The 19,303-nt window shown below is 40.1% G+C and overlaps 1 protein-coding gene across 3 annotated transcripts in view; it reads right to left on the bottom strand.

The window, feature by feature from the left end:
* Nucleotides 1-19,303, bottom strand: part of AFAP1 (actin filament associated protein 1) — a 128,100-nt gene that overhangs the window by 46,369 nt on the left and 62,428 nt on the right. For 2 of the 3 annotated variants that reach the window (XM_063457736.1, XM_063457738.1), the window contains exons 4-6: nucleotides 13,771-13,879; nucleotides 12,021-12,232; nucleotides 11,222-11,401 (exon numbers count right to left, since the gene is read on the bottom strand). In XM_063457736.1, coding sequence (XP_063313806.1) covers nucleotides 11,222-11,401; nucleotides 12,021-12,232; nucleotides 13,771-13,879 — 501 coding nt within the window. The remainder of the gene's footprint in view (nucleotides 1-11,221; nucleotides 11,402-12,020; nucleotides 12,233-13,770; nucleotides 13,880-19,303) is intronic. The other variant, XM_063457737.1, reaches the window with a different exon arrangement.

Here is a 19,303-nt window from a genome sequence, read left to right as displayed (position 1 = left end):
AGAACATCTGTGTTTGTTATTTTAAGATTATTCAGTGGTTTTAATCCTAATTACCATAGTAATTACCCTATAGAAATGTAAAGCACACACCAAGCAAACGTGTTAAAGGAAAACTATACGGTCAGAAATACAACCGTGTATTCCTGACCCTATAGTGTTTGAAACCCATATTAGCCCCTTTCACCCCCCACCCCACTGGCCCCACGCTTGCCCCCCCCCCCCCCTTAAATACATTTTTAAAAACCGTACTTTTATTCCAGTCGTGCGAGGGCCAGCCGGCATTGGCTCTGCCCCCGATCCGCCTCCTTAGCTGACCATCAGAATTGATGATCCCAGCCAATCCAATGCTTTCCTATAGAAGATCATTGAATTGGCTGAGATCGGCAATTCTGATTATATCAGCCAACGAGGTGGGGCAGGGGATGGAGCCAAACGCCATCCTGGCTCTGTCAGCATTTCTTCATAGAGATGCATTGGATCAATAGGGAAAGTTCAGCGTCTCCATGAAGAGCTTGGAGACGCTGAATGTCAGTGCTGCACATTGTGTAGCAATGACCCAGTAAGCACCTCTAGCGGCCGTCTGAGTGACCGTCACTGGAGGTATCCCTATGCAGCAATGTAAATACTGCCTTTTCTCTGAAAATGCAGTGTTTACAGCAAAAAGCCTGCAGGGACTGTGTATACTCACCAGGACATTAAGCTGTAGTTGTTCAGGTGACTAAAGTATCCCTTTAATTTCCAGAATTTACACTCTTCCACCTAGTGTTTCTGTGAACCTGTTTAACTGTGGACAAGGCCTTACTCAAAGATTAACTGTAATTGGACAAAATGCCTGTACATGGCAGAGATATAAGCAGTTAACACACACAGGGGTATAAACTTAAAGGAGCACTCCACTTCCCAGATGGTTGGGAGGGGGAGGGTGTGTGTGTGTGGGGGGGGGGGGGGGGAGAAATCACTGTTTAGTAGATATACCCTCAATGCATTTTTTGGGGGGTTGTATCTTAAAAGAGCTTGCAAGGGCCTTAGCAAGCCCTCCCCTTTTTTCCTGGAAGAGACTTGTAGTCTCTTCATAGGAAACTAACCAATCAGAGGCTTCTCATTGAGAAGCCTCTGAATTGGTACACACGTGCACGCACACACACGTCTGTTCTGAGGTGTGAAGCTGGGAGCTGGTGAGTGGGGAGGCAGGTACGCTCAAGTAGAGAATGCCTGCCACTTCTGTTAGCTCAGGGGAGCTAACGGAAGGAGTCCGCAAACCTCCCTGGCTGTTTGACAGCCAGGGGGTGTTCACTTGCAAATTTATAGAAGTACAGATTTCTTATAGAAATCAGCACTTTTATAAACTGGGCTTAAACTAGTCTACTCCTCAACCATAAAGCACTTTAATAAGCTGAAGTGCTTTTGGGGTGTGGAGTGGATCCTTTGAGAGAGAACTCAAAGTGAATTTCAAATTTAAGGCCATTGTAGCTGAGGGGAAAGCAAAGTCGACTTAGCGAATGTCTGAAGTTCTGCTATTTTTACCTTGAATTTTAAATTCACTTTGAATTCTCACTTTAGTAAGTGATCCTGATGGTATCTTAACCTAGAGGGGTGCTTTCATTTTAAAAAAAAATATGCATTTACAATGTACAGCAGGCTTCAGTAGGGGATTCCAGAAAAGAATTTTAGAATATGTGACTGGGATATAAAAGTTACATTTTTGCTAAAATCCATACAGCACATTCCGTCTGAACAGACTGCGTCATGACCCAATACATGGTCAAAAAATGCTATTTAATTACAAGCTTTCGGTGTTTATCTATGAAGAATGGGATTTAGTTTAAATGACAGTGATTTTACCAGAACATTTCCTTACAAGTAAGCCTTAGGCCATTAATGTGGTTCACTGTCTAGACACAAATTTACCTCAGATGTGTTTTTTTTTTTCTTTGTTCCTAACATTAAATGGACTTCAGGACTTATTTGTACACGAGCTATTGTTCTTTTTTTATCACGGATTATCTACACTGATTGATATAAACCTTCATTAAAAAAAAGAAAGAGGAAACCGTTAACCACAAATCTCCAGGAGCAGTTGCCCTTAAAAATACATTTTTGTTTCGAGAACAGTTTATTATTTTAACAAGAGATTAAACCCTGGGCTGACAATCTAAAACAAGATATTAAATGTTTGCACCAATGGGCATCAGGGTGTGGGTCCTGAATTAGTCTGTGAAAAAGAAAACAAAACAAAAACAACAAATAATAAAAAAAAAAAAAGATATATGCTCTACGGTGATAATTTCTTAATCATTTATTTGCCAATTTAAAGGGGCATTCCAGGCACCATAACCACTTCATCTTATAGAAGTGTTTAGGTGCTAGGGTACTGCCCTTTCAGCCTTCCTTTTCACAAAGCTAACAAAATGTGGCTTTAGAGAAGAGCTTGGAGCTCTGCCTACAGGCTCTGTGAATCAGAGAGCAGGGAATTATGCTAACTATCTCTCAGTAAGCAAAGAGCAATGATGTGAAAGAAACTCACAGGCGCTGACCCCCGGCTCTCTGATAGACAGGGTTTCTAAGCAGAGTTCTCTTTTAAAAAAGCTTTTTGAAAGTCTGCAGACTTATTGAAATAAGAGGCTTCAGGGACGGCATCCTGGCCACATAACAAACTCAATAGGCGTAAGTTGTTATGGTGCAGTGTCCTTTTAACCCCTTAAGGACCAAACCTCTGGAATAAAAGGGATTTATGACATGTCACACATGTCATGTGTCCTTAAGGGGTTAAAGGATCACTATAGTGTCAGGAAAACAAAGCGGTTTTCCTGACACTTTAGTGCCCTGAGGGGCCCGTGGCGCTGAAGGGGTTAAAATCCCTTCAGCAGCTTACCTTATTCCAGAGCTGGGCTCCCTCGGCGCTGGTGACCTCTCCTCCCCCGCCGACGTCAGCTCCCTCGTCCGACATCAGCGGAGCCGAATGCTTTCTTATGGACGCTCTGTGTGATGGAGGCAAAATGTGCCTCCAGCGTCTCAGAAGCGTCTCTAGCGACTATCAGGAAGACAGCCACTAGAGGTTGGATTAACCCTGCTATGTAAACATAGCAGTTTCTACGAAACTGCTATGCTTGCATCTGCAGGGTTAAAACCTGAGGGACCTGGCACCCAGACCACTTCATTGAGCTGAAGTGGTCTGGGTGACTATAGTGTCCCTTTAAATATTCTACTAATCTCTTCCTATGGGGGCAGCCCATGCATGGATTCAGGATCCCTCCTATAATAGTACGGAAGGTTCTAGTACTTTCTGAATCCCTCTTGTAATAATACAAAGGGCACAGGTACCTTCTAAATCCCTCCTATAATAATACTAAAGGAAAGGTACTTTCTCAATTTTTATATTTAAAATAATTATTAGGGAACAAGTGCCGGCTGTCAAATATGTAGGGACATATAGTTTGGAAATATATTAGACTATAACAGGGACCAACCGGCACTTGCACCCTCCCTGCTTGCCTTGAACTGACGGAATGATATGCATACAAATCAGGAAATCCCCACTCCCCACCAAACCTCAGAATTTATCACTATAATTTCTATTAATATATATATTTTTTTTCCCCAAAACTTTTTTGCTCTGACTGATATGTAATCACCAGTTAATGTGGTGGAATCTCGGTAAAAATAAATTTAGTAGGCCGAGATTACCACGTGGCATGTGTACGTGCATATGCTGACGTATCGATCAGTTGGTTGCACGAGGCAAGATACGATCAGTAGTGTACGGAGCATGTGCAAGAATACAGGATGTAGTATTCCCCCTCCTCCATTGTGCTGGACAAGCCATGCGGTCAAACAGGAAGTTAATTCTTATTTGTGTTGATTGGTTAAGAGAATGTGCGGGTGGAGCTTAATATGGGAGGAGTTATGTGCCTATATAAGGAGCCTGCACTATTGTCCGGGGCTCAGAATTTGCTGTATTTTGGTGACGCTAGTCCCTCTGAGTCCCGATCGGTGATCCAATAAAGAATCTCTTCCTTCCTGAAGAAACCTGTGTCCATCTCTCTGTGCTTGGCTTCCGTCAGTTTCTCCGGTATCATTAACAGATTTTATACTGATTCTTCAGCTGTATCTGGTGAATCATAGAACATTTTATTTTGAGAAACCCTACTAATTGTTGCAATCTTTCTCAGACAAACTTTATATCCCAGCTAGAAGCACCAATTTATTTTGGTTCTCTATTTTATGTTTCTTTGTTGAACATTACTTTTGTCCTGTGTTGTGTGTTGGAATTGACACTCGCCCTTAATGTGTCACATTGCTTTTAGAATCGCAGTACTAGGGAGTGATTTACGCTTTTACATTTGAGAAATAAAAGTTAATTTTTTAAGTTAAAATTTCCCATTTTGATGTTTCATCACTACTCTCTTTCTTTCTTCTGTTTATCTAAGGGCTAAACCCCTCTTTTATTTCGATTGGTGACACAGCCCAGACATTACTATCATTTAATTTATGACAGATAAGAAAAACTTTTCTTTTTCTCTTATAATAACAATGAGGGTACAGGTACTCTCCGAATTGCCACTACACACACAGCCACAATTTTTATTTTTATTGGAAGGACGCAGTTCCACCCAATGGAAGAATTTCTACTTTATCAAAATAATTCATTTTTCAGTCACCTCCCTTCCTGCTGATTCACAAATTTGTATATTCTTGACAAAGACCGTATTAAACTAAGATCATTCTATATATAAATTGATGTGTGTCTGCATGGCATTCACACTTATCACAGTCTACATACAAGGCACGCCGTGGTGAGTTCAGAGCACGAGAGTTGAGTGACTGATAAAAACTGTGTAAGTGTAAAAATATATTATAGCATTGTTCAACCTCATATAAAAACAAAAAAAAATAGAATAGCTTGTGTTCATAATATTTTATTTCTCATCTCTCATCTGGAACAGAACAACACGTTCTAAGTACTGGCCAAGAAGCTAGCCACTGAAAAGTCTCTAAAGACTTTTAATCAGAGACACGAGTTGGACTCTTAATTATAGAGGAGTTGTGCTTTAATTATCCATCGTCTAACATTATACATCTTTGCAGAATTAGTATTTAATCATTGAAACCAGAGAGTCCAGCAAAGACATCATTAGAACACGATGATGATCATTGTCTGGTCCGAAGAGAAAACATTCAGATTAGATGAGGCAGGGTGGATACAGAGAGACACATGGAACCACCACAAGTAAGGAACTGGCAAGGAGACATAGTAACGCCAGTACCTCGGAGACAGGATGGCTATTGCCAAAGTTGAATGATAAGAAAGAAATATACTGACATAACTCTATCTACATAAATATAATAAAGAGACAAAATGATGTATCTCTGGAGAACATTATATAAGTGCACACACAGATACAAACACACACATACACCATGAGAAAATAACACAGCCTTGTTTCCCTGCACAGCATATGGTTCTCAATGAAACACCATAAGAAACAATTAATTTCAACAGAGAACTTCAACTTTTTTTTCCAGATTTTATAAAGAACACTTAGTTCAAGGACACATTCCAACAAAACGCCACTAACCTCTGAAATTAAGCATATATTGAATAAAACAAGACTGCATCAAACGCCTCCTATTGGATACACATGGGGATATAGTAAAAAATATTCAATATTTTAGATTGCAACATCTAAAAATAATGTTTATTTTTTAATTTAACATATTTACTAGCATGATAAACAAACACATGAAAATATCGGATGCCATATTCATAGCATTATTACTTCCTGTATGTTCATAAATAAAGGGGCTGCAATTCCCCTTTAACACCAAATACAAATTAAGAACACAAAAAACATCAGTTTTAGATTATTTTCTTTAAAAGGACACTATAGTCACCAGAACAACTAAAGCTTAATGTAGTTGTTCTAGTGAGTATAATCATTGCCTTCAGGCATTTGACATTGCCCCTAGGGACACCTCCAAGTGGTCACTCCTCAGATGGCCACTGGAGCTGCTTCCTGGGGCAGTGCTGCACAGTAGGCAGCACCGCCGTTCAGTGTCTCCACGCACTGCATGGAGACGCTGAATTTTCCTCATAGAGATGCTTTGATTCAATGCATCTCTATGAGGAGGTGCTGATTGGCCAAAACAGTGTTTGCCCCCCCCCCCCCTTGCTGATTTTAGCCAATCCATTGCTTTCCTCATTAAAAAGCATTGGATTGGCTAAAAATTGGCAATTCTGATTATGTCACCAAGGTGGTGGTGTCAGTGCTGGCAGACCCACACGGCGCTGGAAATAACGTGAGTATTAACCTTTTCTAAGGGGGCTAAGGGAGGGCAAGCCAACTAAATGGTGGGTTTAGCACTATAGGGTCAGGAATACATGTTTGTGTTCCTGACCCTATAGTGTTCCTTTAAGTCTCATAAATGAGTTGAAAATAAAAATATGAATGTGACATCAATTTTGTCTCTAGTAATTCCAGGTTAACTGTATTGCCATACATACGCTTTAATAAAAGTACAATTGTTTGCTTAAACCAACTGTGCTTTAAAATCCACAGGCACCTATACAATCACTTGTATAACTACCCACAGTTGTGATATCAGATCACCTGCATAACCCAGTTACAGTGTTACAACATGAAAACAATTTTCAGCCAAGGCAAATATGGCTGTTCCATTTCTTTTAATGAAAATATAATCTAAACTTTACCGGCTGCTATAAACCGAGTCCCTACGGCTTGAAACAGGTAGCACGTAAAAAAAAAATATAAAGCTTTCTACTTAATCACTGAAAGACTGCACAACACGATAAGCCCCACCAACAGCCAAAAAATGAGGTTAACGTATCTTCCGTTTGACAATATTCTTGGCCAATTACTTGTGCCAAAGAGAACTTCTAGAAGTTAGAGTTCTTGCTCTGTAGCTTGTTTCAGTTTTATGAAGTAATACATTTGCTAAGAGGGAGGGTTTCTTCCAAATGGGGTTCAAATAGAGATTTTGAACAATAACGTGTTTTATTTGGAAGAGTTACTTTAAAGTATTGCATAAAGTAAAAGATCTCCATTAAAAAAAAAAATACTCTCTATTCAAAGAAAGTTGAAAAGAAATTGAAGTGCAGAATTAAAGTTAAAGCTTTAAAGGACACATAGGGGAACACTATAGTGTTATGAATACAAACATTCTTAACTTAAATGATTTCATATTTTTGGATAAACTTTTAAAATTAGTATTTTTTTCCAAAATATAAAATTATATAAAAAAATAAAATAAAAACAATACTATATAAAAACAAAATCGATACATAAAAATCTAAATATTAAAATGTGTTTCATAATATTAAATCGTGTGAAAAGCATATTCAAAAATATTAAATTAAGGCTAAAGTTTGTAGCTGTATTTAAAAGAGATCAGTTCGAGCAGAGCTCCGCAGAAATAAGCCTGAAATAAGCGATTTAACCACCCGAAACACTCCAACCTCAGCCTCTATCAGGTCACAGCGAGATGGGGAAGAAGACAAAATATCAGGGAACTCCGAGACCGACAGGGGCACAAGACATCGGGGATCTTCTCGTCCGACCCGCACAGGCCCCAAACCACGCCGCGCCGCGCCAAAAAAAAAAAAAACATGGCGACACGGCCTCGGCCTCCTCTGAGGATCAAACGATGGATGAGCTGGATGAATTCCCGAGCTCAGGGGGCTTACACCTCCCGTCCTCCGATGAAGATAACGAGCTGCCCTCCACGAAGGGGGATGTCAAAGCCTTGCTCTGCCACCTCCGCGAAATGTTTGCCGCAGATGTGGCCACACTGTGAGAAGAAATACAAACAGTGGAGGGGCGCGTCAAAACAACAGAGGGGGAAACGAAAGACCTCTCCGCCCGATGTACACAATTAGAAGCCCAAAGTACGAGAGATGCGGCACGCTCAGTCCCAACTCACCAGCTGCCTAGATGCAATAGAAGACCAGCACAGGAGCAGAAATGTAAAAATCCGGGATATCCCGGGGACTGTGGCCTCAGGCGACCTGACACACTACGTCGGGAGACTGCTCGCCCCCCTGCTCTCACCACAACAAACAAGCCTAACTGAGATAGATGGGACCTACCGCATCCCAAGAGCCGCCGCAGCACCAGCAGACACCCCACGGGATGTCATCCTGCAGCTCCGAACACGGGCAGCCCAACTGACCCTTATGACTGCCGTGAGAAACAAAGCAAACTATCCATTTGAAAATGCTACCTTATCCTTCTATCAGGACTTGTCCAGGCCCACAGTGATATGGAGAAGCCGGCTCAAGCCACTAACAGCCACGCTCCGTCAACACTCTATCCCATATAGATGGGCATACCATAGGAGCCTGGTCATCTCCCATGGGGTCGCAACAACCCGCCTAATGGATGCGGCGGAAATGGACTCAGTGCTGACCACTCTGGGACTACCGACGAACCCGGTTAGCACCATCCAAGCTCCGAGACAACAACTCCCTCACACCTGGGACATGGCCAAAGTCCAAGCATTGCAGCCCTCCGGGGCCTTCACCGCGTCCTCCACCGCATTTAAAGCACAGAGGGACGGCCGCCACGCGATGGGTACCTGAGGTCTAGAAGGGGGGACACGGGGACATCAAGCCTAACCATATTACCGCCAAGTTCATGGATCCCATCTGTGACTCCCCACTTAAAGTTTTATTGTTTAAACGTTTACTACCTAATATTTCACTCCTGATCAGATCAAAGCATGCTCCCAACCCGCAGCCATCTAGGGCGGGCAACCCAGGCCAATGAGAACGGTAACCTCTGACACAAGCAAAGAGGACGCGATCCGAAGCACAGACACCGGGAAAAGCCAAGCACGGTTGCCGCGACCTCGACCCACCAAGCCACATCACGGCACCGAGCCCCATCGAGACACTAGCGGACTTCTGCACCCCAAGATTGATAACCCACCAGAAGTAAGAACAAGCTAAATCAGCTACAGGCAGGTCCCGTAGGACCAAGCTTTACTTTGGGGACATGAGATGAACTGTCTCGCAGCTACGTCAGATGTACCCACCTAAATTGCTTAATTTCTCCTCTGGCGTGACAGAGGATGGGGGACAACCCAGTTGTTTTACTGTTATGTTATTGCTTTATTATTTTATTATTTTGGTCCTCTATTTAGCATATTGTTTACCTTAATCTTGCTGTGAGCTCAAAAGCATACAGTCTCACCCAGATATGCCTTGCTGTGCCCGGTGGCCAGGAGAGCAATAGCCGTGGCGTCCAGGCACAGTAACAGTATTCTCACATGTTAATTACACCAAGCGAATCATACCTGGTAGCCAGCAGGATCTCACACTACTCACGCCTGCTTCACATGATAGAACGCTGCCTCCACTAACTAGACAATTGATTAATCACGCCACTATGTTTTTTAGGACGTACAGGTCGCACCATGTACAGGCAACACAAGTATAATCTTCAGCCTGAATAGCTTTTCTAAAGGCATATCTACCCTAGCGTGTTATATTGCATAAACAATGCCTAATAGTCTGTCAACCTCATATACATAGATAAGTGTGTTACTTATATATATAATACATGCGTAGACCAACATGTGCCCTAGCCACTTAAATGCTGTTACCGACAAACATGTTGAATCGTACAATGCTTAATGCTGTCTTAAAAGATAAAAACGTGCTGAGTTTAAATAAGCCACAAAAATGTTTTTAATTGTTGAATTTGAAGGCGTCTGTTAAGGCTATTGTGGCCATACAGACACTCTTGTGAATTTTTTCACGACAAAAATAAAGAATTAAAAAAAAAAAAAAAGAGATCAGTTCGCTTTAATTTTATAACTTGGTCAAAAACAAGCCTAAGTACATGTAAGTGGTAATAAGGCAATCTAATGATATTGTTAGAATTTATTTAGTGAAATATTTTCTACAAATACAACCCTTTTTTTTTTTTTTTTAAAGAAATTGAGAGAAAACAATGTTAATAGAGAAAAAGAACACCCTGCTCTAATTAATATTCAATCTACTCATATAGCCAAATGTAAGTCACCATGGGAACATGAACTCTGGTTTGCATTCACACAAAGCAGCAAGTGTCAGAAAATAACCATCAATGGGTTCTGGATACATCATGACAAACTATGAAACCAACGCGTGTGCTAAATGTCTCCAAAACCCTGAGAATTATATCTAGGTTACAGTTACAGTTAGTGAAGAGTATGGGGTTAATGGCTAGCATTAGGGTAGTGTAGAGGTTACTTTTTAACAATAGTGTAGTAAACGGTTAATTTTTTTGTGTTGGTGTAGTGGTTACTGTTTATCTGCCTCTCCACATATTGTAATCTAATAAGAAAGTTGGTAGCGTACTTTACGATGTGATAACGAGAAAGCTTATAGGAATACTCTAAACACATAAATCACTTTAGTTTGTTGGAGTGCTTCATATGTTAAGTATCTGTTGTCTATTGCCCATTTCAATAGAAACCAAAACTTTTATAAATTAATCTTGTTACACCTCCTTGCCTGTCAATCTGACAGCCTGTCCTGTGACGTTTTGGTAGCTGAGCTCGGCGAGGCTACACTCACGATATAGGCAACTGCCCAGAGCACCTGCCTTGCTGAAATACAGTTCACTGACTGGACAGCCACAGAGAGTGGGGGAGAAGGGGAGAACTCACAGTAGCTGCAGAATAGATCTGCAGCTATTGCAAGAAAATATTGTATACATCCCCAAAGAAAACCTACAAAACAAGTTACATGCATATTTTCCTTGAGGGTATAGCTACTAAACTGTTATTTCAGAATAATTATTATTTTTTTAATGGAGTGTTCCATTAAGAGATCTTATGATAAAGATATATATATATATATATATATACACACACATTTCTTTGCAAAATATTTGATATGAACAAATGCTTAAACATTCAAAAGGAATTAGTTCATGCACAGAGCAATTGGATTAGATCATCCGCATGTTATCAATAGACGTTTATTCTAAAAGATTTAAATTATTTTGTTTGGCTTGTTTTGTACCTGAAATGTGTTGACCTTTACATAGTTAGCACAAACAATAATAACCACTAACTAAAACAAAAAGTATTATTCTGGAATGTGTCTACCTCAGTGTCCCTAATGGCTCAGATTTCAATTAATAAATTACGCATCATACATAGCAGAAATGATCTTGCACTGCAGCCAACAGTGATTTATCAACGTCTGGCTCACCTTCAGCCATTGTTCGGCCTGTTCCTCACTCTGGACAGCAAGGACCAGAGCATCTGTTCCTTGGTGAACAATCTTAAGTTCGTGTTTCTTCTTTTTGCCATCTTTGGGAACATAAGAAACTGAGCAGCCGTTCAGTGGCAGCTCCATTTGAGGTTGCTGGTCCTTAGAGGTTTTGTAGCACTAAGTAAAAATATTATTCGAACATCATTAATTAGGCTCCAACAATGACAAAATGACAGCATGGAACAAAGGTTAAGATAGAGAAGAATGACCCTAATAAACCCTCAGATTAATCCAACGCTCAGGAACTATTCCTTGAATAAATTGTAAAGGAACAGTAGTCAAGAGGGAGGTCACCCAGACTGGATTCCATTACAAGAGATAAACTAGGTGACAGTTTTAACTTTGATATTTATGTAAAAATTGCTATTCTACCACAAAAGATAAACTTATATCTCATAAATGAATGTTTTTATTCAATAGTCTAACGAATACAAGCCTCTAAAACGCTTTTCAGGTCCATATGAATGATCCATTAATATTTTATTTCTTTTTTATTTCCTTTCTATGTCCATTGATAACATTTATTTAAAAATCTGTAAATTATTTCCCTTGATTTTGTTGGAAGATTTTTATTGTTTTCATTTTCTTTCTATTAAAAATAGTCCATACTATTGATCGATTACACTCAAAGTCTACTCAAAACAATCTACATAAATACTCCATAAAATCTAGCTGACACAATCTGCTTTAATAAACCATCGTGTAAACTGGTTGAACACAACACAAGTCAACTTACCAATAGTTTGTTGTCCTTGATGACACATAATAGTTTAGTCCACTGTCCAAATCTTTTCTTTCGCAGGAGGAATGCACATATTTTTGCGTCCTTCACAAGGTCCATCGATGCTTCTTCTGATGGCCACTGAAGTCTCTTCTTCTGGCCTTTACCATCATCTTCCTCCTCATCATAGGATTCATAAGAGCTGCTCATAGCATCGGAGTCGTAATCTACAGTTTTTTGAATACATTTAAAAAAGAAAAAGATATATAATCCAGTAATAACCGGTATAGAGAAAGCACGTAAGGTAAATGTATTTTTAATAAACACAACTGGCTTTGCAGTTAATGTAATTTAATGTATAATTTTCTATGTTCTAGTGTTAGAATTTTGAACAAAATGGATTATTATCATGATCCTAACCATCAAACATTTATAAAATATTTCAGATACTTTTTAAACATAAATGGCGTAAATTACATAGATATCGAAATGTCCTGTAACACTTCTCTTATGTAAGCACATGGATCAATTTAATTTGAAGTTTTAATGTTAGGAGAGCTCCCATTCTTTGGAAGAAGATCAGGTGCTCTAATGGATGTTAATTGCTTAGTAAGGTCGTTACAAAGCCATGTGCAGCACAAAATGCCATATTTTGTCGTGTCACACACTAATTTAGAAACATAGAATGTGATGAGAACCATTCGGTCCATTTAGTCTGCCCAATTTTCTAAATACTTTCATTAGTCCTTGGCTTAAACATGCTGGTACACCCCAGATGGGACTTGAACCCACAATCCCTGGCTTAGGAGGCCAGTGTCGTATCCATTAGGCAACTGGGGCTTGTTGGAAATGCAAAGGCAATTTCAAATCTTAGGTCACAAGAGTCCTCCAAGTCAACTATATGTTCTGGCCAGCTTTGTTGGTCTAAAATTTGAACGTCACTCTGGATTCCAACAATTCACACCTTAACTTTGATACTTTTCAAACAATACACTGCATTATTATCCATTGCAAGAAAAAAATAAAATATAATTTCAGCTGATTTCAGGAACCATATTACTGGCTCCTGTTATTTCAACAAATCAGGCTGATCTAAGAAACCATTTCACAATATGGAAAACATCCAACTCAATCCGATCCAAAAGCGAGGCAGATCAGCACCAAACTGTGAATAATGTTCTATTCCTGCGGAGACTAAGCAGGAACTATATATCATGTATTTCTTTATGGGGGCTCAGCCTGCTTCTCTCTCCTTGCAAAAACCTCAAAACCACAGAGTCTAATTACATCGGTATTCTTATTTCAAATGAATCTCTTCAGCAACCCCCCTCCTTCGCAGGCAAGCTGTATCATAACTGCTGTGTCAACAATAAAAAGGGAGAGGGGTATATTAGTATCTCTGCAATAATTTGGCAGTGAGCATGACAGTCCTTATTTTGGCTGAGCAGGCTGTGCACTTTTGCCCCAGGCCCAGAGAGTGCGATGAGGAAAAATGGCAAACAAAATCACTATAAAGTGAAATTCTGGACTGGATTACTGCGGTCAGGGCCAGAGGTCAAAAGGTGGCTACTCCCAGCCAGTTAACTCTTTTCAATTTATTTTAAATGACTTTCCCCACTGAAAATAGGATTTTCTGCAGCCCACGTAGAAATTAGATGAACTCGGATAGAGTCTTTGCTTTGGGCTCGAGAGTTTTATTACATGAAGCTGTTTTTATTGCATGTTATCATATTGTGAAGTATGTTTTCCATGAGCCGTTACTCACTGGATGTAATGTATTCAGGGGCTTTACCAGGGCTAAGTGGAACTGCTTCTTCATAATAGCCCTCTGGTAGGGAAGATGTTGGCAGAGGTGGTGGACCATTATCCGGAGGCTGGCAGGAAGGAAGGAAAAAACAATTCATAAGCAATACAATAAACGCTTGCAGAGCAATGTTATTTAGAATTATAGGACACATGAATTGCTTCATTTGGAGGGTGTAATTAAGGACTTGTCCTGTAATCTCGTCAGCATGCAAGACATCTTCAGACTCCATGATCCTACCTAAATCGACCTAAAGCCAGATTATGATAGCATTCCATGGAATATATTATTTCGTGAAGACTGTAGGGGACACTAATGGACATGATTTGGGGTACAATGGTGCGAATGAGGGCTACATGCTTGAAAATGTTTAGGAGTTTCTATATTGTTGATGATAAGTGTACCACGTTGAACTAGTTGGAGTGGTGGCTAACTGCATTCTAGCGTAAGGGAGCAGAAGGTTCTATGTTACTGCAAACACAAAGGTTTTTTGCACCGCAACTTCTCCAGAAGAAGGCTAAAATAGTATTGTACGCCAGTACCAACCTCTTGTTATTGATCCTGCAGTAAATACTAAGGAAGGGGGCAGTGATGCTAAAACATTGTTGTGATATATCCTGGAGCTCTCAGTTAATTCTAGGAGAAGCAGCAGTGAAGGTAGATCTGTGCCACTGCCTACATAGATTTCCTCCCTCACACATGCCCACAAGAAGAAAACTGCTGAATTATTCCATAGCTTTTAAACCACAGCAATCCTCATAGTTACCTATCTGGAATATTATTATGTATAACAGTAGTACATGGCAAATTATTCTATATAACCGTAGTGAAATGGCAAATTATTCTGTATAACCATAGTAAATGGCAAAGTGATTTGGTTAGTGGGTGTTACATCATATTGAAACGGGCATAACAAAGACAGAGAATTGTGTTAAATATTTGTATTCCAATAGAGAAAGGATAGGCAACAGGAACATATAGCTCCCAAAATTCCAAAATTGTACAGGTAAGCATGCCCTGCACTAGAATGATCTCATACAGGAAATAACAGAGGTGGTTGTGTGGAAAACAGTGCCCATCTCTGCTCAAAGGACATCTAGGTGTGATGTAGTAGTTCATGAGAGCCCAAAAGATCTCCAGATCTTTTAAAACTACAGCTCTCGTGATGCTTTTTCATGCATGCAAAGGGAGTTGTAGTTCTACAACCTCTAACGGGTCTACAATTTGGTTGACCCTGTAGTAGATGTTACAGACATGAGAATAAATAATAAAAAAAACTATTACAAAAAAAAAAAAAACAATAAGGCAAATTGTACTTCTCGATATGTGGCAATAGAGCTTTCTCGGCTACATGGAGTACATGCTGGGCTAAATTAAATCTTATATAGAAAGTTAAAAGAAAATAAGGAAATAAAACACAAATGGCTCATGTCTGCAGTAGATACCTTTAAACCCTTGGTTACTACAGGGTTGGGCAGGCAGGAATTTTTAGCCAATGTCAACACAGATGGAAACAATTTGTGATTGTACTAGCTGTTCTTTCATGCTGCCTTAAAACCTTGTAATGCATATAGGGCTTGGAAAACCTTCGCCTTAAACCAGACTGAGTTATCGTGAAACTAAAACCAACTAACGCAGCTTCAATCAAAATAAATATATAAATAAAAAATGGGGGGAGGGGGAATAACACCGGTATTGCCCTATATGAATCCCACCCCCCCTAAAAAACATATGGTTGTGGCATGCATATTCAGATATTTCCAATGCCCAAGTAATGGGACTATTGCCTGGGTAAGGCAGAAGTGGTATTGCCACTCTAAGCCACTCATTGCCTGCTAAAGTTGGACAGGATATTTCCGGAGCTCACTTCTTTATTAGGCAAGCAGCAGCAGTGGTGCTGGGTTTTAGGTCCTTTTTGTCAATCTATTTGATTGGTTTGATGTAAACTAAAGGGAGGGGGATTCACGCAAAGCTTCTTTAGGAGCTGTAACCACAACAGCCCATTATAATGTTTATGGTGATGGGGGGCCCTTTGCAGATACCCTCATTGCTTCTGAAGTTTAGGGGATCAAATGTAATTATGACAACTCATCAAGTTAAAGGGTTACTCCAAAAAAAAATCAGTGTTACAGTAATTCTTCCTATCACACCTCCATTATAAGGAAAAGTAAATAAATAAATAAGGGTAAAACCTACATCCGTTCCAGCGCATAGACCAAATTCTCCACAAGTTTGAGCATCTTCTGCTGATGTAACTCCCACTTGCTGGAGGAGAAAGGATGTAGGGGAAGGAAAGGCTGAGGAGAGGACATGCGTGGCACGCCGAGTGGTGCTGGCACGCCGAGTGGTGCTGTGCCACCTCTGGATCCCTATCCCCAGCATGCCAACATCAGACGCCCACTATGCAGCTCTCGTTTCAGGTTGGTGATGCTGGTAGAGTGACTGACTCCAGGCACCATAACGACTTCAAAACACTGCCAACATGACGTGTCACTCTCATATTATTGAGGTGGGCAGGTACATATCATTAGTAGTGTAAGGAATTCAAACGTATATTTCTGACATTCTTGTTCTAAAACCACTATTTATGGTCAGCTCATTACCCTTATCCTTACCTCATGTTGGAAAAGTGATTTACTCACCTTTTTCCAGCACCGCTTGGGGCTCCTCGCGTCTGGCTCTGGCCCAATCTGCCTCCTTGTCCGACATAATCAGGATCGGCTGAGATAATCAATTTTGATGATGTCAGCCAAGGTGGTGTGCGGGGCCAAATGCCACCCAATGCACTTCTATGGGGAAAGTTCAGCGTCTTCATGGAGAGGATGGAGACACTGTATATCAGTGCTGCACACTGTGTAGCACTGCCCCAGAAAGCACCACTAGTGGCCGTCTGCAGAGTGGCCATTAGAGGTGTTGCTAGGCTGTAATGTAAACACTGCCTTTTCTCTGAAAAGGCAGTGTTTATATTAAAATGCCTACAAGAACCGACTATACTCTCCACAACAATGACATTAATCTCTAGTTGTTCAAATGACTATAGTGTCCCTCTAATGTAAAAAAAAACTAAAAAAACTAAACAAAAAAAGAAACGAGAACTATTTTATTCTGGAATGATCAATCCTTTTGATTACTTCACACTTTATATTTCATGCCTGGGTGTGGCCTCAAGTGCTTTGGATTAAAATATTTATTGCTACATGTCAAGTCAGAATTTTCCTGTTTCAATAAAATTTTAGATTTTACTTTATTCTGCCTGTAAAAGCCTCTTTAATGTGTATTAAATAAACAGAGTTTTGCTCAATGAGTTTGGCACAAAAAATGCTAAATTCTCATTGTTTTTCTGCAAACAGTGAGCGCACTTTCTTATACTAACCATAGAAACAGAGAATAACATTGGAGACATTGGAGTGTGAGTGTTCCCTGCCAGCAGCGTTCCAAACTTTACATTGATTATGTTTACTAACTGTGTTAGATGTAAGATTTGGCAGTGGGTCTTTAATGGACGCTGCTAAAAATATATATTTGCAAAACACGAATAGCAATTTTAGTGTTGGAAAAATGAAGGGATAAAAATTATATCTTTATTGTCGTGATGGATTAGACAGTAAAGAAATGACAAAACGTTCATATTTGGTCACCCAGGACAATTAAATAGATGGAGAATTAACGGGGTGAAAAATTCTGTCATTTTGATCAAATTTATTAAAGTGATCTAAACTTGAAGGTTTTCACCATCGTAAATTCCACCATTTTTGACAAAAATATTTACTTCATTAGAAAGAATTTAACAGTCACATTTAGAATGGCAAAACGAAGAGAAACAGAACGTTGGACAAAGTGGTGGAAATATTGCTAATCTGTTGTGTTGCCCAAAAACATTGTGTATATTAGACTTGTGTTTGAGCTGGTTCATACAAATCAAAGTCACTTCAATTGATTCCTGAACAAATCTCTTTGTCTGGGATTTACCTGTGGAGTCTTATTCATTGAATAAAACTTAAGTAAATTGATTTCTTCAGGCGAGGATAGAAAGCAATGTGAGTCAGAAGAACCGGCTTAAACAAATTTCAACAAAAAATTCGTTTTTATTCAAAAATGATGGCAAAAAAAAAAAAATTAGGAAAAAAGAAACAGAAATATTTAATAAACTGCATCAAATATTTGCTGACATTCAAGCACAAATGTGTTGGTTACACTTTGATAAATCCCCCCACAGTGTTCTCCTATAGATCTGACAGTTAGAGCAGTGGAGGCCTACACTGGTAATCAGATGTCTGTGCATGTTCAGCCAGGCACATAGAAGGCCTTAATTAATTCTAGGAGTAATGCTAAAAGTGGTTTCGCCATAATAGGAAATATGATTCAGAAACATCTAGCATGCCCAGGGCAATTGCTACCAAACTAGAGCCCAATATATTACTCCACAATTCACAATTATCTTTGAAAGACTATCTCGGGAAGGACAATTGCTGTAAATTTGGACTGTGCGGAGTTCAATGTAAAGTGCACTGAAAGTCTGCCACAAGCTACTGTTATGCGTTTCGAAACGTTTGGGATTCTGGTTAGTACAGCTCACATTGGTTCGGTGGACAATGAATAGGTAGAGTTCTCATTTGCTCACAGCCATGGTGACCAAAGTTCACACAGATAGAAAGACCAGATAGATAGATAGACCAGATGACCTAGTGGGACAAGGAATACAAATGCCCACTTTTTCATGGTTTATCTTGTTAAACGCAATGTTTTCACACCTGATGGATACAATAAAGCTTTGCTGGCAGAGAGGCGGTAAGAGATAAATAGCTTCAGATTCATCACTAGATCACCAGGGAAAAGAAGGTCACAAGGTATGCAGAACATCACCAATCTTTTAAGATTAAGCTCCCCCCCCCCCGCGAGAAGTCCTGCAAGCGCGAGTTGGCCGTACAGGTGCGGACAACGGACAGGAGGTGGTCACAGGCCGAGCGGAGAGACCGAGAAGGGACATACCTATGGATCTGTGAAGAGATATAAGAGGGGCTAGAGTTGTTCAGTGCTTTATACGTGTGAGTTAGTACCTTGAATTGACTCCTATAGCATACAGGAAGCCAATGTAAGGACTGGCAGAGGGGTGAGGTGTGAGAGAAATGACTAGAGAGGAAAATCAATCTAGCAGCAGCGTTCATTACGGACTGTAGGGTGCAGTACGGCTATTGGGAAGACCAATCAGGAGAGGGTTACAATAATCCATGCAGGAAATTACTAGAGCATGGACAAGCTCCTTGGTAGTATCTGGTGCAAGAAATGGGCGGATGCAGGCTATGTTTTTAAGATGGAATCTACAGGATTTGGGCAACATGCTGGATGTGAGGCTCAAAGGTGAGACCAGAGTCAAGTATGACGCCAAGACAGAGCGCTTGCAAGGATGGACTGATGTTGGTACCACAAACTTGAAGGGAGAGCGAAAGAGGAGGATCAGTATTAGGAGGAGGAAAGACAAGGAGCTCAGTTTTTG

The sequence above is a fragment of the Pelobates fuscus genome, chromosome 6, assembly GCF_036172605.1.
Source record: "Pelobates fuscus isolate aPelFus1 chromosome 6, aPelFus1.pri, whole genome shotgun sequence".
NCBI classification, from domain to species: Eukaryota; Metazoa; Chordata; class Amphibia; order Anura; family Pelobatidae; genus Pelobates; species Pelobates fuscus.
This window is presented reverse-complemented; position numbering and strand designations above follow the sequence as displayed.